The sequence below is a fragment of the Euleptes europaea genome, chromosome 6 (genome assembly GCF_029931775.1).
Source record: "Euleptes europaea isolate rEulEur1 chromosome 6, rEulEur1.hap1, whole genome shotgun sequence".
Lineage (NCBI taxonomy): Eukaryota > Metazoa > Chordata > Lepidosauria > Squamata > Sphaerodactylidae > Euleptes > Euleptes europaea.
This window is the reverse complement of record NC_079317.1, coordinates 88,351,797-88,371,159: the sequence shown is the minus strand read 5'-3', so window position 1 is coordinate 88,371,159 and position 19,363 is coordinate 88,351,797. Positions and strand designations below refer to the sequence as shown.

The 19,363-nt window shown below is 42.6% G+C and overlaps 1 protein-coding gene across 2 annotated transcripts in view; it reads left to right on the top strand.

Moving 5' to 3' along the window:
• The first annotated feature begins 2,255 nt into the window (after positions 1–2,255).
• The window catches only part of ABCC8 (ATP binding cassette subfamily C member 8), an 81,596-nt gene continuing 64,488 nt past the window's right edge, over positions 2,256–19,363 (top strand). Inside the window, exons 1-6 of one of the 2 annotated variants that reach the window (XM_056851341.1) lie at positions 2,256–2,424; positions 5,174–5,315; positions 7,978–8,099; positions 13,340–13,506; positions 15,711–15,953; positions 18,883–19,065. In XM_056851341.1, the coding sequence (XP_056707319.1) occupies positions 2,277–2,424; positions 5,174–5,315; positions 7,978–8,099; positions 13,340–13,506; positions 15,711–15,953; positions 18,883–19,065 (1,005 nt within the window). In that variant the 5' untranslated portion in view covers positions 2,256–2,276. The remainder of the gene's footprint in view (positions 2,425–5,173; positions 5,316–7,977; positions 8,100–13,339; positions 13,507–15,710; positions 15,954–18,882; positions 19,066–19,363) is intronic. The other variant, XM_056851340.1, reaches the window with a different exon arrangement.

Genomic DNA, 19,363 nt, shown 5'->3' with positions numbered 1-19,363 from the left:
TGCAGCAGAGCCTTTGGGCGAAAACGCATGGTCGCTTTAGCCTCCTTTATTCCCTGTTTCAGCCAGGATTCAGCCAGGATCGAACGCACATTTGGCGAAACGCATGCATTCAATCCTGGCTGAATCCTGGCTGAAACAGGGAATAAAGGAGGCTAAAGTGACCATGCGTTTTCGCCCTTTGTCACATGGAAGAGCTAGTCTTCCCCCATTCACTTCTTGCTGTTTGTGTAAATGGGATCTTTCGAAGTTACCAGATCTAAGGGAGGGCAGAGCTCCCTGTTCAGGTTGTACCTGAACACCTGCACAATTTAACTATGCGTTGTGTGAAGAAATACTTCCTTTTATCAGTTTTGAATCTCTCACCCTTCAGCTTCAGCAGATGACCCAGGTCATGATATGGAGAGTGGGCAGGAAGAAGCTTTCCCCCCTCTCATAATACTAGAACGCGGGGTCATCTGCTGAAGATGGAGGGTGAGAGATTCAAAACTGATAAAAGGAAGTATTTCTTCACGCAGCGCATAGTTAAATTGTGGAACTCCCTGCCCCAGGATGGGGTGATGCCTGCCAACTTGGAAGGCTTTAAGAGGGACATGTTCACAGAGGAGAGGGGTATTCATGGCTACTAGTTAAAATGGATAAGTCATGATGCATACCTATTCTCTCCAGGATCAGAGGAGCATGCCGACTATATTAGGTGCTATGGAGTATGGAGATTCATGTATTTTTGTGACTACTATTTTATTATCATGCCATTAAAGGTGACTGAAAACTGATATTAGGTGCTGTGGAATGCAGGCAGGATGGTGCTTCTGCAGTTGTCTTGTTTGTGGGCTTCCTAGAGGCACCTGGTTGGCCCCTGTGTGAACAGACTGCTGGACTTGATGGGCCTTGGTCTGATCCAGCAGGGCTTTTCTTATGGTCACCTGCCCAAAGTCACCCCAGCCCCTTCACACTTGTTCCCTTGGCACCTGCTCTCCCTGAAGGAGCAACTTCCTGTCCCATACTCCCCCCACCCCCCGCGAGCACTCCGTTAGGTGATTCCTGTCTCTCAAGGCAAGCTAGGCTGTAGCTGGGCTCACGTCCAAGCTATGATGGAAATAGGAATATTTCAACCAGACGACAAAGGCAGGAGTGGTGAGTCGGCTGGATAAAAAAAAGGTCAGCAAATAGAACGGAAACCCTGGGCGAAAACGCACGGGAGGTTTTGCCTTGCAGTACTGCAGTCCAAGCTCTGCTCACGACCTGAGTTCGATCCCGACGGAAGTCGGTTTCAGGGAGCCGCCTCAAGGTTGACTCAGCCCTGAATCCTTCCGAGGTCGGTCAAATGAGTACCCAGCTTGCTGGGGGTAAAGGGAAGATGACTGGGGAAGGCACTGGCAAACCACCCCGCAAACAAAGTCTGCCTAGGAAACGTCGGGATGTGAGGTCACCCCATGGGTCAGGAATGACCCGGTGCTCGCACAGGGGACCTTGACCTTTTTAAATGCACATTTCCCCCAACCAAATTCTCAATACTCAACAGTAAGCCCCCATGCAGAGTTTTGAGAATTCAGATGGGGGAAATGTGCATCTAGAGAGCGGCAAATCCAAGGCAAAACCTCCCGTGCGTTTTGCCTCCCTGGCCATTTACGCACGGGGAGGTTTTGCCTTGGCTTTGCCGCCCTCTAGATGCACAATTGCCCCCATCTGAATTCCCAGAACTCAAAAATAAACCCCCCGGGAGAGTTTTGAGAAAACCGGATGGGGGAAACGAGCGCCTCGAGAGCGGCGAACCCAAGGCCAAATCTCCCCGGGCACGAACGGCCCCGTCTCCCCCCTCGGCACCGGCCCGTGGCCAGGCCAGAGCGCGCGCAAAGACGGCTGACCCTCCCAAAACGAGCGGAGGCGGCTCCTTTAAACGGGAACCGCAGCTCCTTCCCCCCCAGCCGCCGCTTGAGGGGCCAGGGCGCGGGCGGGAGGCTCCGGCCAGCCGGTCCCAGAGCAGGTCCCGCGCCCCTCTCCGCTGCCCCCTCGCTTTCCCGCCTCCTTCACCCCCACCCTACCCCACCCCGTCCTTCCTTTGGCAGTCCAGTGCGCGCGCGCCCATCCATCTCTGAAGGCGGCCCGGCGCGCGCGCTTGGAGAGCGGGCAGGGGCCTCGGCGCTCCGGCGCGAGCGGAGGGGCGAGCAGGTGGGCGAGCGCCGCCCCCCCAAGGGCTCTCGCCTCGCTCCCTCCCGCCGCCCCGCGTGTCCTCTCCTAGCTGCCCGGGCTCGCCTGGACCCCGCGCCTCCACCGCCATGCCCTTGGCTTTCTGCGGCAGCGAGAACGACTCGGCCGCCTACCAGGTGAGCGGCGGGGTGCTCAACAACGGCTGCTTCGTGGACGCGCTCAACGTGGTGCCGCACGTTTTCCTGCTGTTCATCACCTTCCCCATCCTGTTCATAGGTGAGTGGCGGGCGGGGAGCGCGCGCCTCTCGATCGCTGCCACCCTCCATCTGGGTCGCTCGCGCGCGCGCGCGCACAGACGCACGCTTCCTAGCAGGTTTCGTGGAAGGTTTTGCATTGGTTCTTGTAGGTTATCCGGTCTGTGGGACCGTGGTCTTGGTATTTTCTTTCCTGACGTTTCGCCCGCAGCTGTGGCAGGCCTCTGCAGAGGAGTCACCCTGAAGGACAGTGTCTCTCAGTGTCGAGTGTGTAGGAAGAGTAATATATAGTCAGAAAGGGGTAGGGTTCGAGCTGAATCACTGTCCTGCAAAAAGTATCAAAGGTAATGTGCTAATCATTGTAATTATTACCTTTGATACTTTTTGCAGGTCAGTGATTCAGCTCAACCCAACCCCTTTCTGACTATATATTACTCTTCCTACGCACTGGACACTGAGAGACACTGTCCTTCAGTGTGACTCCTCTGAAGATGCCTGCCACAGCTGCGGGCGAAACGTCAGGAAAGAAAATACCAAGATCATGGTCACACAGCCCGGATAACCTACAAGAACCAATGAACTCTGACCGTGAAAGCCTTCGACAATGTTTTGCATTGGATTTGTCACTCTATAGATGCACATTTTCCCCACCTGAATTCTCAAAACTCTGCATGGCGGCTTATTGTTGAGTTTTGAGAATATGGTTGGGGGAAAGTGCATCTAAAGAGTGGCAAATCCAATGCAAAACCTTCCATGAATGTTGCCCCCTTGTTTCCGTTGCACGGGCTGCCTTCCCATACGAACTGGGCTGCATTCCCTCGGGGCCATCCCCGCCTTTCGTGGATCGCAGCGCCTGAGGCCGTTTACGCACGGGAGGTTCTGCCTTGGACGTGCCACGCTTTACGTGCACATTTTCCCCATCGAAATCCCCCAAATTGAACAATAAGCCCCCATGCAGAGTTTTGAGAATTCGGATGGGGGAAAATGTGCATCCAGAGTGCAGCAAAGCCAAGGCAAAAGGTCCCATGCGTAAATGGCCTGAGTTGAATCGTACACCAGGGGTCTGCCCTGCCCCCACCCTTAGTGCGCTTGCTTGGAAAGTATGTATTTCATATGCATGAATTGGATCTCCAAGTTAACCCAGTCATGGGTGTTTCGAAATCAAGCACATATTATTCTAGAAGTAAATTCGCTGTGTCCAACACCATAAATAAACTAGGTTTATGCTTCTCACAAGGGCTTTGGAAAAAGAAGAGAGGAAAAAGAAAATAGGGAAATAGCAGCACACATACATTTCTGCAGTTAACCAGGTGCTTTTTTAATGAACAAAACAAAATAAGTTGCAGATCAAATATGCTAATAATTTAGCAATAGTGTATTGTTTTAGTGCCTTACATTGAATGGCTAAGTAGTGCAACCAGAGCCAGCATGGTGTAGTGGTTAAGAGCGGTGGACTCTAATCTGGAGAACTGGGATCGATTCCCCACTCCTCCACATGAACCCTGCTGGGTGACCTCGGGCCAGTCACAGTTCTTCTGAACTCTCTCAGCCCACACGGAGGCAAGCAATGGCAAACCAACTCCGAACATCTCTTGCCTGGAAAATCCTACGGCGTAGTTATAAGTCAGCCGTGACTTGACAGAACATACACACACAAGTACTGCAACCACGTGCTCTGTTTGAATGCAACCACTAGAACTCTTAGTTAGATCATTTTACTCATCTAATCTTTAATACCATAAATGACTTTTATATATTAAAAGGTAAAGGTCCCCTGTGCAAGCACCAGATCATTCCTGACCCATGGGTACTGCAGAGCTTGGACTGCAGTACTGCTCTGCGCCACGGGACTCCTTTACTTTTATATGTTAAATACTGATTATTGTCATATATTTTTGTTGCAGGTCATAGGAATGCAAAAATATCAGTATAGGTTAAATGTATCAGTGAATCACAAATTCAGCACTTTTGAGTGCTAATGCTTTTTTAACTTTCTTAAGAACTAAGGAAATGGTTCACAGATAGAATACTTCTGCACGATCAGTTAATCATGAAATATGTGGGCATTTGTTTTCACATCTTCTCTCATGTTAGTTTTTTCATTTAATGGAAAACTGCATTATTTTATTGTTGTTGTTGTTTCAAAGTACTTGTGGGCAGTTTGGCTCACAGCACATTTATTGCTCTTGTGACTGTTGTGTGAGTGTTACATTGTCCTGATGGATGTATTTGTGAGATAATTAGTCCTATGGTAACTTTTTCAGTTTGTTGAGAAACAATAGCTAGATTCAAGTCCACCAGTACCTTGGAGACCAACAAGATTTTCAGAGTATAAGCTTTTGAGAGTCAAAGCTCCCTTCAGCAGATCTTTGTATCTGACACAGGAAGCGTTGACTCTTGAAAGTTAATACCCAAAAAATCTTGGCACTACTGGACTTGAATCTAGCTGTTCTACTACCCTCTGAAACAATCTTCAAAAAGAATGTTTATGACTCTATTAATTGTTGAGGAACGATGCAGTATTTTTTCTACGCCTACCATTTTAAAACAAAAACACCAATAAGCCTTCCATTAACACTCTGCAGGAATTCCCTGCCATTTCATAAACCCCATCTCTTTTACAAGACCACTGTGCCTCTTTAACTTTATTAACATTTTGCATTTAACAGTAAAGATCGATGTTTCTATTTCCATTTGACAATAATGTGTTTTGGAATATGTGCAAGAAACCCTCATGATAATGCAGGTATACTTTGTTTTGATATATTTAGGATGGGGAAGTCAGAGCTCCAAAGTTCATATCCATCACAGCACTTGGCTTCATTTCCCTGGTCATAATTTACGGTGGATTTTGACTTTCATCCTATTGTTTGTGTTGGTATGTGAAATAGCTGAGGGCATCGTATCAGATGGGTAAGTATATAAAAAGTATTATTTTCTAACTTGTTTCCCTGTTAATAGGATTAAATACATCTTACCCTGCATATTTTCATCCTGTCAATTCCGCTTGTTTAGAAATGTAATCTGTGTTCAGACCTTTGTGTCAGATGTTCCAAAAACCTTGCCAAGAATGTGCATGCATAAACATACTGTCTCAATTATTTTTAGTTAGCTAATTGGTTCTGCCCTGTTTGCCTGATAAGCCCAATTCTGTTGCAAAACCTTGAGCCATCTTTATATTGCTATAGTTTCTATTGCTGTAGAGGCCCATATGATGCCTGAAAAGAGAGGTAGTAAGAGATTCAATGTGACTCTATACCTAGTGAAGCTGAACGCCAAGTGGCCAAGAGCAATAGAAAATCTCCTCTGCAAAATTAGGATATTGGCTGATAAATACATATGGCTGGAGGCTGATATGAAATATCAAATATGAAAAGAAAACAATAATGTGCAGTTTGACCCTAAAACTTTTTAAATTTCAGAATTCCTTTGTGTTGCTGTAGGCCCTGACAATTGACATTTCTGGAAGTGTATACTATAACTATCAATTATTTATGGCTGTGTAGTCTAAGATGGGGGTGAATAATAGTTTGCACAAATCTATTGAAATGTTTTAATTGATTCTACTTGGAGGCAGAACTCTTCTGCACATATCTGTTTAAATGAGGGGTAATAGTTTGTCCAGCAAAACATGACCATCCTGAAGGCTTTAAATCGAAGTCCAAATAGTGCTGTGAAGTCTTGCAGCTACTTCTGTAGTGCCGTAGTATTTAGTAACTGGCTCTTTCACTGATGAAATCATATATTTGGGGTATGCCCTCCTGAGTTTTAACAGCATGGAGGATAGATGTGTTTTATTCACCTATGTCCTACCAAGCAGTACTAATTTCTCTGACAAGTAATGTAGGCAGAAAAGTTTGTAGGGCCATTGTTGGACTGGGTAAGCCACTGTTCTGATCCAAGATGATAATTCTGAATGTGTTGCACCTTACATAACAGAGGCCCAAATTCCCGCAGGTTGGGATTGCATCGCAACAATCAATTGCAACTATCCCTATGCTTGATCGATAACCAGATCACGTGTTTGCCAAGCCATTTCTTCGAGTTTGCCAGGCAGCTGCACATCTAGCACAACAGCGTGCCTGACTGGCATCTGTGCATGTGCATTGCGTAACACATGTGTGGTTTTGCAAAGGACCATGAGAACTGTATCCCCCCCCCCATTTCAATTAGGAATAGCATCTTTCTTTACCCCTCTCTGTGTATCACTCACAAATGCCAGTCTCTTGCATTCTGATATTGATCTTGGTTCAGCTGCAGTATGTGTTGTAGAAGGTGTGGAAAGAGTTATGTAGCTCTGGTTCACTAGAAGTATTATGTTTTTACTGGGTTCCAAGGGTTTTGCACCCTTATAACCAGTAGTGACACCTGGTGACTCCCGCACTCACTGGTACCCAAGGAAGAACTCAGCAAACATTCTGTTTAAAGATGAGAAAGGCCATTTATGTGTGTTCTAAAGAAATGAGCTGTGGTTCACGAAAGCTCATACCCTGCCAGAAATTTTGTTAATCTTTAAGGTGCTACTGGACGTTTGCTCTTCTGTGTGTGTGTGTGTGTGTGTGTGTGTGTTTGGAAGCAAAAACACCATACTGCCTTGCCAATGCCACTGAATCCAGTCAAAAACTTTCCCCCCCTTCTGATGCGGTGTGCATCATGGCTCCATTTCACGCACTCTCCTCCTGAATCTGGAATGATCTGGTTCACTAGGAAACTGGGTCCATATGTTAATGATGCTCAGAGGTCAACCAAATTGTATGTCTAATAGCAAAAAAAAAAAAAATCTACTGCACAGATGCCAGTTAATACAAAGGAGTTTCAGATGTTTGCCACACCAGCGAACTAATCCTTGGACCAGTTCACTATAATCTCTCCCAACAAATATGGTAAATTTATCCAATGAATTTATTCATGGCAAACCTGACCGTGGTATCCCTAGTACTTATAGCACATGTAAATTTTTTAATGTGCATATGGAAATATGGACTAGATAAAGAAAAAAGGGAGGCTGTTAATCCAGAAAAACTCTCACCTATTTATAATAAAATCTGAGATATTGTCTGTATTATGCTGAAACATATTTTCAGTTAAACTAAGCCATGATTAAATTGGATGAAATTTTCCATTGCATTAAGGCACACTGATTCCTTTTTCAGTCATCATACCTATAAATTAATTTGACCAAAGATGCATCTGGGTAGGATCATGTGCGTAGCACCCTTTCTTTTTTAAACATCTCTGTCACCCTGTCCTGCACACTGCATCATAAGCTTCTTTTTCTGTCAATACTGTTTGAAGAATAAAGAGAAGAAGAAGCACTGCCACAAAAGTACACCCAATAATGGTCACTTGATTTTAGCTTTCGGTCTTAATCCAGTGTTTTGTCCTGTGTGTGGGAACTCTGATTGCTTTCTTAATTAATAATTCCAACAGAGACAGCCATGTGTACATTCCTGTATGTATGATTTTGTATCTCCATTCAAATGAATTTAATGTGATATAATGATGTGAGCATTAGAGCAATTATGGTTCTCTTTCCCAGGATATTTGTGATTAATACATGTTCTGTTTTTCTTAGGGTTTCAGAATCCCGTCATTTGCACCTGTACATGCCGCCTGGCATGGCATTCTTAGCAGCCATCACATCAGTTGTTTACTATCACAACATTGAAACATCAAATTTTCCGAAGTTGTTAATAGGTATGTACTACAGCACAGAAAACTGTTAAACTGTGACTATGGTCATTTATGCATGGTCGCTTTAACCTCCTTTATTCCCCATTTCAGCCAGGATCAAAGTAACCCGGGTCGGGGAAAACTGTATGCATTGGCTGGAATGATCAGGGACGAAACTGTGTGCTAATGGAGGCATGAATACAGAAAAGCAGTCTCCCAAGTTCAAATCAAGTCCCACCCCCTTTAATGCTGCTCTGTAATTGGCTTATCTCACGAGAGAAGATTTCCTTCCCCCAAAACCCCTGCCGCATAAAAAAGCATTTTAAGAACAAAAAAGAAAAAACGGAGCAATCTGAAAGGAAGCAGGGGGGAGAAATCCAAGCCTCGTTTTAAACAAGCCTTTCTTTTGCTCAGAAAAAGCTCAGAGGAAGCAGGAAGCACTTGAATCCCTGCCTCTTTACACACTGCTTCGTGATTGGCTGTGAGAGAAGCCAATCTTCTGTGCGCCCCTGTTTGGCTATCTGCATGCTGCCTTGAAGAGGGGTTTGGAAAAGGGTGGGGCGAAGCTCAACCCGAGAACAGAGCATGCATTGTCTGTGACTCCGGAATGAGCCAGGATGAATGGTTTAATTCAGGCCAGAAGAGGAATGGGAAAAGCCAGGTTCGTTTTCCGCTAAAACAGCATTGAGCTTCCAAGGAATGAGGTATCATGCATACTGAAAAATTTGTTCCTGGCTGAAACGGAATAAAGGAGGGTAAAGCGACTATGCATAAATGACCTATGTTTGCCTTAGGTTCATGGTAGGTAAGTAGGTAAGTACAATGCTGCATTGTACTTATTGTGAATTATTTTTTACTAGAATGTTGTTTTGTTCATCATTTTTCATTATCAGATCTAATTACAAATATGTTTGGTAATATTGTTATTATTAAACAAACAGAACGTTCAGGAATATCTAGCAATTTGAAAACAGCAGTGTTTTGACCCGCATTATAGTTATTTTAATATTTGTTTGACATTGTTGACTGTTATAGTGAGCATTAAAACTCTAGCTCCATTAAACTGATGTTCATTGTTGCCTTTCACTGTTGTGTTTGTACAACGAGTTTGCATGGGCATTGTCAAGGGACGAATCTCATCTGTTGACAGGAAGATTATGTAATATATAAATAGTCCCACTGTTATTTGACACGTATACTTTCTCTGGAAGAAAGGACAGAAACCTCTTTTTCTAGTACGGTCATGTAAGACTCTGGATGCAATACTGTAAGAATAAGATCCATTCAGCTCATTAAGACTTCCTTCTGAGTAAGCGTGCATTAGATCAGGTTGCATTTGTTGGAATCAATACTTCTTGTATATATTTATTCTTTAAACAGTTTCTCTATTCTGTTAAATGTGAATAAACCTGACTTGAACAACTAATTTACTAAGATAAGATAAAGGTAAATAAGTAAAATTAGTGTTACTTCTTATTCTGTATTTCCCTATTTGCAGAACTTCCCTTTGTAGACAGCCTTGATATTCAGGAGTACTTACTATATATGAAGTATACATATAAGTCTCAAGCATGGATATAAACAAAATGACAGGTCACTCCAGGAGATGATACAAAGATAGTAAATTACTTTCCAAAAATTACTTTCTGTGTTCCGGAAATGCATACAAATGGATTTCAAATATCAGACACTTTTAGGAGTAGACGTAGGTGTGGGACACTAATCTCAGGCTACAAGGTCTCTGAAAGTGCCTGCTGCTTCCTTAGACATTTTTCTTAGCTCCCTGTTATAGTTGAAAGCTATGCGTAGGAGTCTGCTACTCCAGAAAACAATTCCAAAGTAGGGACTCTACAGGCAATAGTTCTTCCTATGGTTTCCCATTACCCAATTTGAATGCAGAAGAGTTAATAATTATGTATTAATTTTCTACACCCACACATGGAACTTATATAAAACTGATAAATATGCATATTTTATATATTTTCCCAATTACGTAAGGCATCCTTTTTTCAGCATGAGAACACACAATCATTTATAATTAGCTTAAGTGTTGTAATATTTTCTCCATAAAAATATTAAAATGTAAGCTCAGCTTCCTTGGGCTATATGAGAGGATAAAAAAATTATATAGCTGGAAATGGCACACAAAACCTGTAACAACATAATAAGAATGTCAGAGATACAGATATATAGGTAAACTATTATATTAGGATAACCTTCCTCTATCTCAAAAATTTAATTTTACAAAAAGATAGAGGAAGAAATTATGAGTGCTATTGAGACTTCTGCAATTACAATAACATGGAAGTTAGCTTTATACTCATTTTTTTCTTACTGTGTAATGTTTTTATTCATGTTGGTGTGTAGGGTTGCCAGGTCCCCCCTCCTTACAGGCAGTGGGTTTATGGGGCAGAGCCTGCGGAGGGTGGGGTTTGGGGAGGGGAGGGACTTCAATGTCATAGAGTCCAATTGTCAAAGCGGCCATTTTCTCCAGGTGAACTGATCTCTATCAACTGGAGATCAGTTGTAACTAGGGTTGCCAAGTACCCGGTGGTGGCAGGTAAAATCCCGCTAATCCACCGGGCTACCCGTCGACCAGCTAAGGGCTGGCGGGCAATGCGTGCATGCACACCAGTTTCAGGTTTACCCGGAAGCGACATGGATGCTCTGGCAACCTCCGCTAAAACTGTATGGAAACAATAGAGTTTCAGCTGAGATTGCTAGAGCGTCCGTGTCACTTCCGGGTAAACCCGATAGTGACGTAGGAGTATCGCGCAGGGTGCGCAGGCATGCCATGCCAGGCATGTGCGCATTACGCACTGCAGCCATGGCCCCGCAAAGCTCCCTCCGGTGGAGCTATGGTGCCTGGCAAGCCTAGTTGTAACAGCAGGAGATCTCCAGTTAGTACCTGGAGGTTGAAATATATATACACAGCACAAAGGCTCAAAAAGTACACCAATCCTCAATTTACTATTAGTCAAGAATAATTTAAAGAAAAATATACATGCATTCCCAACGGGAAAAATGGGTAAGAAAAAAGGCATTAAATTCATGCCTAGATGCACAATATGCTAGTTAAATTATTCTTGACTAATAGTAAATTGAGGATTGGTGTACTTTTTGAGCCGTTGTGCTGTGTATATACATTTCAGCTGTAACTATTTTCAGCACAGGTTTCTGTTTATGGCAGTACCTGGAGGTTGGCAACCCTATGTATACAACATATATTTAACAAACTACATTTCTAACAATACCAAAAATTTGTGCTTGCAATGAGAGTTGTCAACTCTCATTGAAGTTCCTCCCCTCCCCAAACCTTCCACTCCTCAGTCTCTGCCCCAAAAATCTCCCAGTATTTCCCAACCAAGAGCTGGCAACCCTATGTATGCATCATCTGAATAGATCATCAGTATATCCTTTCCTTTTATCCCTTAGAAGCTCCTTGATCAATTGATCTTGAGCAGCATATATCTAGTGTTGGAGGGATATAAGGATTGAAAAAATCTTGCCACTGACCATGTAGCCTTGGGGTCCCTATCGCTTAGTGAAAAAGGCATTATGTCAGTCACAGAGGCATTGGATTTGTATATTAAAAGGGGGGAAATATAGTGCGATCGAAGTTCCTCGTAAAAGTGGCATTCCAAAAGGGCATGGGCTAATGAGTCAATAGAACCAGAAGAGCAAGGGCAGATCCTGTCTGAGTATGGTATATTCAGAATTCTGCCCTGCATTACCATAGAAGGGTTAGCATTCAATCTAGCCAAGCAAAAAGCTCTACAGTGACGAGGAGTTGTCAGATAATATGTATAGGCAGGCAGACCACGTGGAGGGGTATTCCGAAGAAGTGGGATGAACAGACACGACGAGCACAAAAAGTAGTGCTGTTATAATCGAGCTCTTTAATGCACTTTTTAATTTTGGTAAAAGCTTCAGTTTTCCCAAGATCTAATAAGACATCCTGCGAGAAGCCCAACAATGACAGTTTCTCATCTAAGATTTTTTGCCATGAGGATTTAAAAGGGTCATGCTTCAGAGAAGCTAGGATCCCCTCAGTGGATCAGTATATCTAATTCTCAACATGACCCCAGAGGGTCATGTGTAGACAAGACAGGGGACATGTGTAGACAAGACATATTCTTCTTCAACCCTGAAAAAGCCCCAGGTTTGCAGAAAAATCTGAAATCTAAAAAAAAGTATACTGGGGAGTTAATCTCCCCAATAATAGAAACAGCATTTGTACCTTTAAGAAATGGATGCTGTCAGGGGTCGTTGCTAGACAACAACAACTGTATTGCCAGTCTTTAGGCCTTGGTTTCTGTTAGTAAAAGGCAGGTAGAGGGGGCAGGGCCCTTTCCAGGCTTGTTTTGGCCTTGAGAGAAGACTTATGGGGACTAGGCCCAACAGCAACCACTGACAGGCCCAGCTGCTCACTACTATTCAAGACCAGGCTTTGCACAAAAGCCAGTGTGTGCAGTGGTTAGAGTTTCAGAATAGGATATGGAAGACCCATGTTCAAATTCTCACTCTGCCTTGGTAGCCCACTTGGTGACCTTGGGCCAGTCACATTCTCCCAGCCTAACTCACCTCACAGGACTGCCGTGAGAATAAAATGGAGAAAATGATATAAGCTGCTTCAGGTCCCCATTTTGAAGAAAGGTGAGATATAAATAAAGTAAATGAATAACAAATATAGGAGAAGATGGGGACAGATAAAAGATTGGTTGGTTGGTGGAATGGATAAAAGGGAGCAGGGAAATATGAGGATATAGGGGCTACCAAGAGGAGAAAAAGAGAAAATAGTGTGGGGAGGGGAATACCGGGGCAAGTAAGGTGATACCTTAAAGTTATTGCAGATTTCCCACTGTGCAACTTGGCTCACCCTGGCAGCTGGAATTGCACAACTGGACCTTGCCAAGTGGCCAGCCCCAGCTCAGCCCAATGGCCAGAACCCTACTGAGTTTTTTTCCAGGAAGCTTTATCAGGGAAGAAAGGAGGGAAACATGAAAATGGGGCAGATAAAGGTAGGTTGGATGGTGGGTGGGAAGGGAAGCAGGAAGCAGGAATAGGGGAGAGGCTATGCGGCGTTCAGAGGAGGAAACAAGGTAACAGTAGGGGAAGAGAAACGATATGCCCCCCACAAGTGCTTGCAGCTGGTCTCTTGATTGTACTTTCAGAAACCTTGTTATTTCATTTTCTATCATTTCTACTGCTGCTATTTTTTTAAAAAAAAATAATTGACTGCTGCTTTGTTTATCTTTACACAGCTTTGTTTTTCTACTGGACTTTAGCTTTTGTAACCAAAACCATCAAATTTGTAAAGTTTTATGATAATGGTGTTGGACCCCTCCAGCTTCGATTCTGCCTCACTGGGTTCTTAGTAGTTCTTTATGGAATGCTGCTAGTTGTAGAAATTAATGTCATCAGGGTGAGGGTAAGTTACATTTCAAGATAATTCTTACATCTTTCCTTGCAAACTTTAATGGTTTGTAGGCACAGCATGTAAAAGAAAACCTTTGAAAATGGGAGTGCTATCATATTAATTGTAGGTTGAGCAATCTAAAACTGCAAAATGCCTGCTTAATTTTTCAAACCATTTACAGTACTATCCAAGTTACACTCTTCTAATTCAGTTGCATTTAATAGTCTTAGAAGGGTATAACTGTTCAAGATCTCTGCTGTCTTCACCTTGGATTGCAAGGCAGCTCTGCTTTGCCTGCTAAGTGTGCCTTTTGTGTCCACCTCTAAATTTATGTTATTAATGTATACAAAAACTGAGCAAAATGTGCATTATTATTATTGTTGTAGTAGTTGTTATCTAACTTTCTAAAAGTTATGACTTAACAGTTGATTCTGATGACTTTTCCTCTTGAGTGGTAAAGATTCCCAGTGTAGATCACCACAACAGCTGTTCCTCCTCCCATGTCCAAAACTGCTTTTAAAATAAGTGCTCAGTTCACTAATTAATATGATTTTGACAAAAAAATAATTGTTTTGTAGAAAAAAATAAAATGAACTACTGAACATGAAACACTGTTCCAGCTAGTGATGCTTGAATGAAGTTTCTGTATCATCTACTAAATAGATTTTTGTATAGATTTTTCTTAGAGAAGAGAGGGGTGAATCATACACATAAATTGTACTCTTCTCACAGTGACATACAGTTTTAGGTCACATTCCAGTTGCAGAAAATAGTGAAAATAAAGTTTGGCTCAGTAAGCCACTGTGTTAACTATAGTTAAGAACATAAGATAAGAAGAACCTGCTGCATGAGACCAGTGGTCCATCTAGTCCAGCATCCACTCTTCCACAGTGGCCAACCAGTTCCTCTGGAGGTCCAACAAACAGGGTATAGAGGCCGAGGCCCTTTTCCCTCTCAGTCTCAGCAAGTTCAGACCCCATTAGCCTATACTTAAAGTAGGGATTTTTGTTCCATTGTGCATCACCTTGCATTTAACAACACTGAATTTCATTTGCTACGTTGTTGCCCACTCACCCAAGTTGTGGAGATCCTCGAGGAGCTCTTCACAGTCATCCTTGGTTTTCACCATCCCGAATAATTTTGTGTCATCTGCAGACTTGGCCTCTACACTGCTCCCTCCTAGTTCCAGATCATTTATGAACAAATTAAATAGTACTGGTCTCAGTACTGATCCTTGTAGGACCCACTGCTTACTACCCTTCATTGTGAGAACTGTCCATTTATTTTTACTCTTTGCTTCCTGGCATTTAACCGTTTTTAATCCATAATCTTACCCCATGACTGCTAAATTTATTCAGGAATCTTTGGTGAGGTACCTTGTCAAAAGCTTTTTGAAAGTCCAAGTATTTAATGTCCGCTGGGTAATCATTATCTACATGCTGGTTCACTTTCTCAAATAACTCCAAAAGGTTAGTTCATTTAGGAGAGGTGATAGGCTGCTTCAACAGTGGCCAGGCTTACACTCTTGTCCTCTGCTCAGTACTAAGGCCACAGTGGTATCTGTTATATCTTACTCCTGTGAAAACAACAGGTTTTAAAAAGTGCTTAGGTAACTGTGGTAAGATCCTGCCCATAATCCATAACTAAGTAGCACATACTCACTTTAGATTTCCATGATTAAACTATGCTTAGGAAACACATTCCGCGGGAGGTACAGTATACTTCAGCCAAATCTTTACAATTTGTCAAGCAACAAAACTCTTTCTTTCTTTCATGCAGAGATTTAATGGTTTTGTTTTTGAACATAAACACTGTTGATAACTGTGTAAGAAACTAAGCCAATTAGATATTATGGGGGAAGGGTAGTTCTACAGAGGGACCTGATTGTGTATACATAGGCTTTAATTTGGTTGCTTGGATCTATTGTTATCTGGTCATATTAGGGTAGCCAGCTCCAGCGAGGGCAGAGTTTGGGAAAGGGAGGCAGCTCGGTAAGGATGTAATGCCATAGAGTCCACCCTCCAATGCTGACATTTCCTCCAGGGGAACTCTTTAGTCGCCAAACTCTATAGTCTGGAGATCCGTTGTAATTGCAGAACTCTAGGACCCACATCATCTTCACTAGAGGACAAATTCATAGTACAGTATTTTGTTCATTTTCTCTTTCCCTCTTTTTGTGTACTTGCTTCATAAACCTTTGACTTCACGGATTTCAGAGATATGTTTTCTTCAAAAAGCCCAAAGAAGTTAAGCCACCCGAGGACCTTCAGGATCTTGGAGTCAGATTCCTGCAGCCCTTTGTCAATCTGCTGTCCAAAGGAACATACTGGTGGATGAATACATTCATTAAAACTGCACATAAGAAGCCAATAGATCTGAAAGCTATAGGCAAGCTGCCTATTGCCATGAGAGCTGTGACCAATTATATGCGCCTTAACAAAGCTTTTGAAGCACAGAAAGTAAGATGTTAATTATATACCTCATTAGTAATATATCACTTTGGATTATATATCCTACCATAAATATAAGCACATATATATATAAGTAGATTTTGGAATACTTCTGACATAACATTTAGTGTCCATGGAATCCTGGAATGACTTCTGTTGGGAAAGTTTTCTATTTGGAATAAATTATTTGTTTAATTTGCACATAGTTAAATCTATATAACTAGGTAGTTGGGGTCCTAGAGTAGATGAGGTGCTGGGACATTCATGATTAGGTCTTCCCAACGTTTTAAAGCTAGTAATAGCAGCTGCACGAGGCCCTGATTTGCAGGGTGCTATGCAGGTAGGAGAAGAGCCAACGTGGTGTAGTGGTTAAGAGCGGTGGCCTCTAATCTGGAGAACCAGGTTTGATTTCCCACTCCTCCATGTGAACCCTGCTGGATGACCTTGGGCCAGTGACCTTGGGCCAGTTCTCTCAGCCTACACAGAGGTAGGCAATGGCAAATCACCTCTGAACACCTCTTGCCTTGAAAACCCGACAGATCGCCATAAGTCAGATTTGTCTTGACGGTACACACACACACACACACACACACACACACACACACACACAGGTGTGAGAATGGGGTTTAAAGCTTCTACTTCTGCACAGTTCCACCTATTGAAACTGACCACCCTCACGTGCTCATGCACATATGTAGACACACTGTTATCCTTGAGCAAAAAAATAAAAAAAGACAGGCAAAGAGGAGTGTCAATTTCGCCCCCCCCCTTTCCAAGTCTAAAAACATACTGGGAAAATAAGTTTTGATTTGGAAAACCATGCAGGGATGGCAGAATTAAGAGTTAAACCTTCTCTTTCTCCCCATTTCACATGGCCCCAAATTGGAGCCCCATATAGGTACTATTCTCGTATTTAAAAACAAACAAACAAACAGTGGAATGATCTGATCACAGATGTCCCAGTATCTCTTTGAACTAAACTCTCAGACACATTATCATGTCTCCCTCTTGCTGGTCATGGCTTTTAGGCCCCTCTGTTTACATCCAATCTGCCACTGAATGTAAACATCATGCCAACCAAGTATACACTAAAAGTCTGTGTGTGTGTGTGTGTGTGTGTGTGTGTGTGTGTGTATGTAAAGTGCCATCAAGTCACAGCCAATTTATGGTGACCCCTTATGGGGTTTTCAAGGCAAGAGACTAACAGAGAGGTGGTTTGCCAGTGCCTTCCTCTGCATAGCAACCCTGGTATTTCTTGGTGGTGTCTCATCCAAATACTAACCAGGGCTGACCCTGCTTAGCTTCTGAGATCTGACGAGATCAGGCTAGCCTGGGTCATCCAGGTCAGGGAATACACTAATATTACACCACAATTATATCTGTTAAAGGTGCCATATAGCTCTTTTTTGGTTTTGGATAATTGATGGTGACCCATTTTGGCCAACACTTTTTAGATACATAGGTATAATCCATGTGATCATTCCTTGGATTAAAGTAATTACCTCAAAACCAACACACTTTTCATATACGTAACACATAGTGTAATCATACTGTAAAATGCATAATAAAGTGGATTTTATCTCTTTAAATTATTACCTAAAATTATGTCTCTCATCAATATTGGTTTTGTAGTATGAAATGCATATTTCTTAAGGCAGAGAACATGCACTATCCAAACTATTGTTTATTATTTACTTATTTACGTTTTTATTTATAACCCACATTTTTCATTATGTCTCAAGACAGATTACAGTGTAAAACAATGCAATGAAATATCATGTGACATCCAATAAACAATGGAACAGATTGAGGACTACAAAGATTAGAAATAATGCAAAAAGGCATTAGACATGATATGTCAAAAATTCAAACAATGGAATTATGAAAGTAGAAAATGCACTGAGAGCAAGAAAATGCATATAATAAACAGTGCCTTCCAGAACCTTTCCATTGTATTATAGCCTTATTCCATTTATAAAAATGTCTTTCTGACCAGTTGTGTTTTGCACAGTTGCAGAAAGACAGCAGTATGGAAGCCTGTCTGATCTCCTCAGGCAGGCCATTCCACAATGAGGGGGCCACAACAGTGAACACATGTACGAGTTGCTATCAGCCTTACCCATCTCCTCCATTTTATCTTCCCACATTCAGTAATGTTAGACTGTTTTCTTCCAAGTCTGGCTTCAATACGATGTTATGTAGGGTTGCCAGCTCTAGGTTGGGAAATATCTGTAGATTTTGAGAGTGGAGCCTGGGAACAGTGGGGTTGAGTCCACCCCCCAAAGCAGTCGTTTTCAAACTGCAGAAATGGTCTTGGTCATTTGGAGATCAGTTGTAATAGCAGATCTCCAGGTGCCACCTGGACTGTGGCAATCCTAACATTATCTGGATTGGGAGAAAAATTATTCCCAAAGCAACAGAGTACAGGGAGATAAAAGGAGATCTGTGATTAAAAATATAAACACACATACACCCTGGCAGGACACATGAATCAACAAACATGGATGTTGAAGCCATATGTAGTCTGACTCTTATCCAATTCAGAGATCTATATACACTCTGATTTTTACATAGAGTCCCCCATGCAGAGGCTTCCACATTCCTGAGAGCAACTCCGCAGATCTCTGTCTTTGTATGCAAGACACTCGCCTCTATCGAACTGAATATGGTTAGGGGAAATTCATATAACTTCCAGGAGTGTACATGTGATTGCTGAGTCTATATACTGCAGCCATTGTACTTTATTCATTCAAGAACAAAACTGTTTCACCAACATTAAGTATGTATCCATATGATTACATATTTTTACCCTAATGTTTTGCACATAAATCATAAAATAGTTCCAAGGTAATCTTTAGTTACAAGGTGGTGTAACATTAATATGACAGTGTCAAACCTTTCTCCTATTAATAGTTAATATTTTTATGTTCTTGGACAGAGCAAAACATATCGACAAGGATACAAGTCTATCTGGTATGCCCTCTGTTGTGCCTTTGGAAGACCTTTGGTTCTAAGCAGCACTTTCCGTGTCCTGGCAGATTTGCTTGGATTTGCTGGTCCACTCTGTATCTCTGGGATTGTGCACCATGTTGGGAAGGGGAACAACACTTTCCGCCCTCAGGTATTACCTGTGTATCATTTTTAAAATGTCTGTTAGGTTGCATCTAACATGTTTCCTAGACCATAAGTCTAAATAAACCTTTGGTATTAAAGTCAAGGGAGGAGCCCCGTGGCGCAGAGTGTTAAGCTGCAGAACTGCAGTCAAAAGCTCTGCTCACAACCTGAGTTCAATTGCGAATGAAGTCGGTTTCAGGTAGCCGGCTCAAGGTTGACTCAGCCTTCCATCCTTCCGAGGTCGGTAAAATGAGTACCCAGCTTGCTGGGGGTAAAGGGAAGATGACTGGGGAAGGCACTGGCAA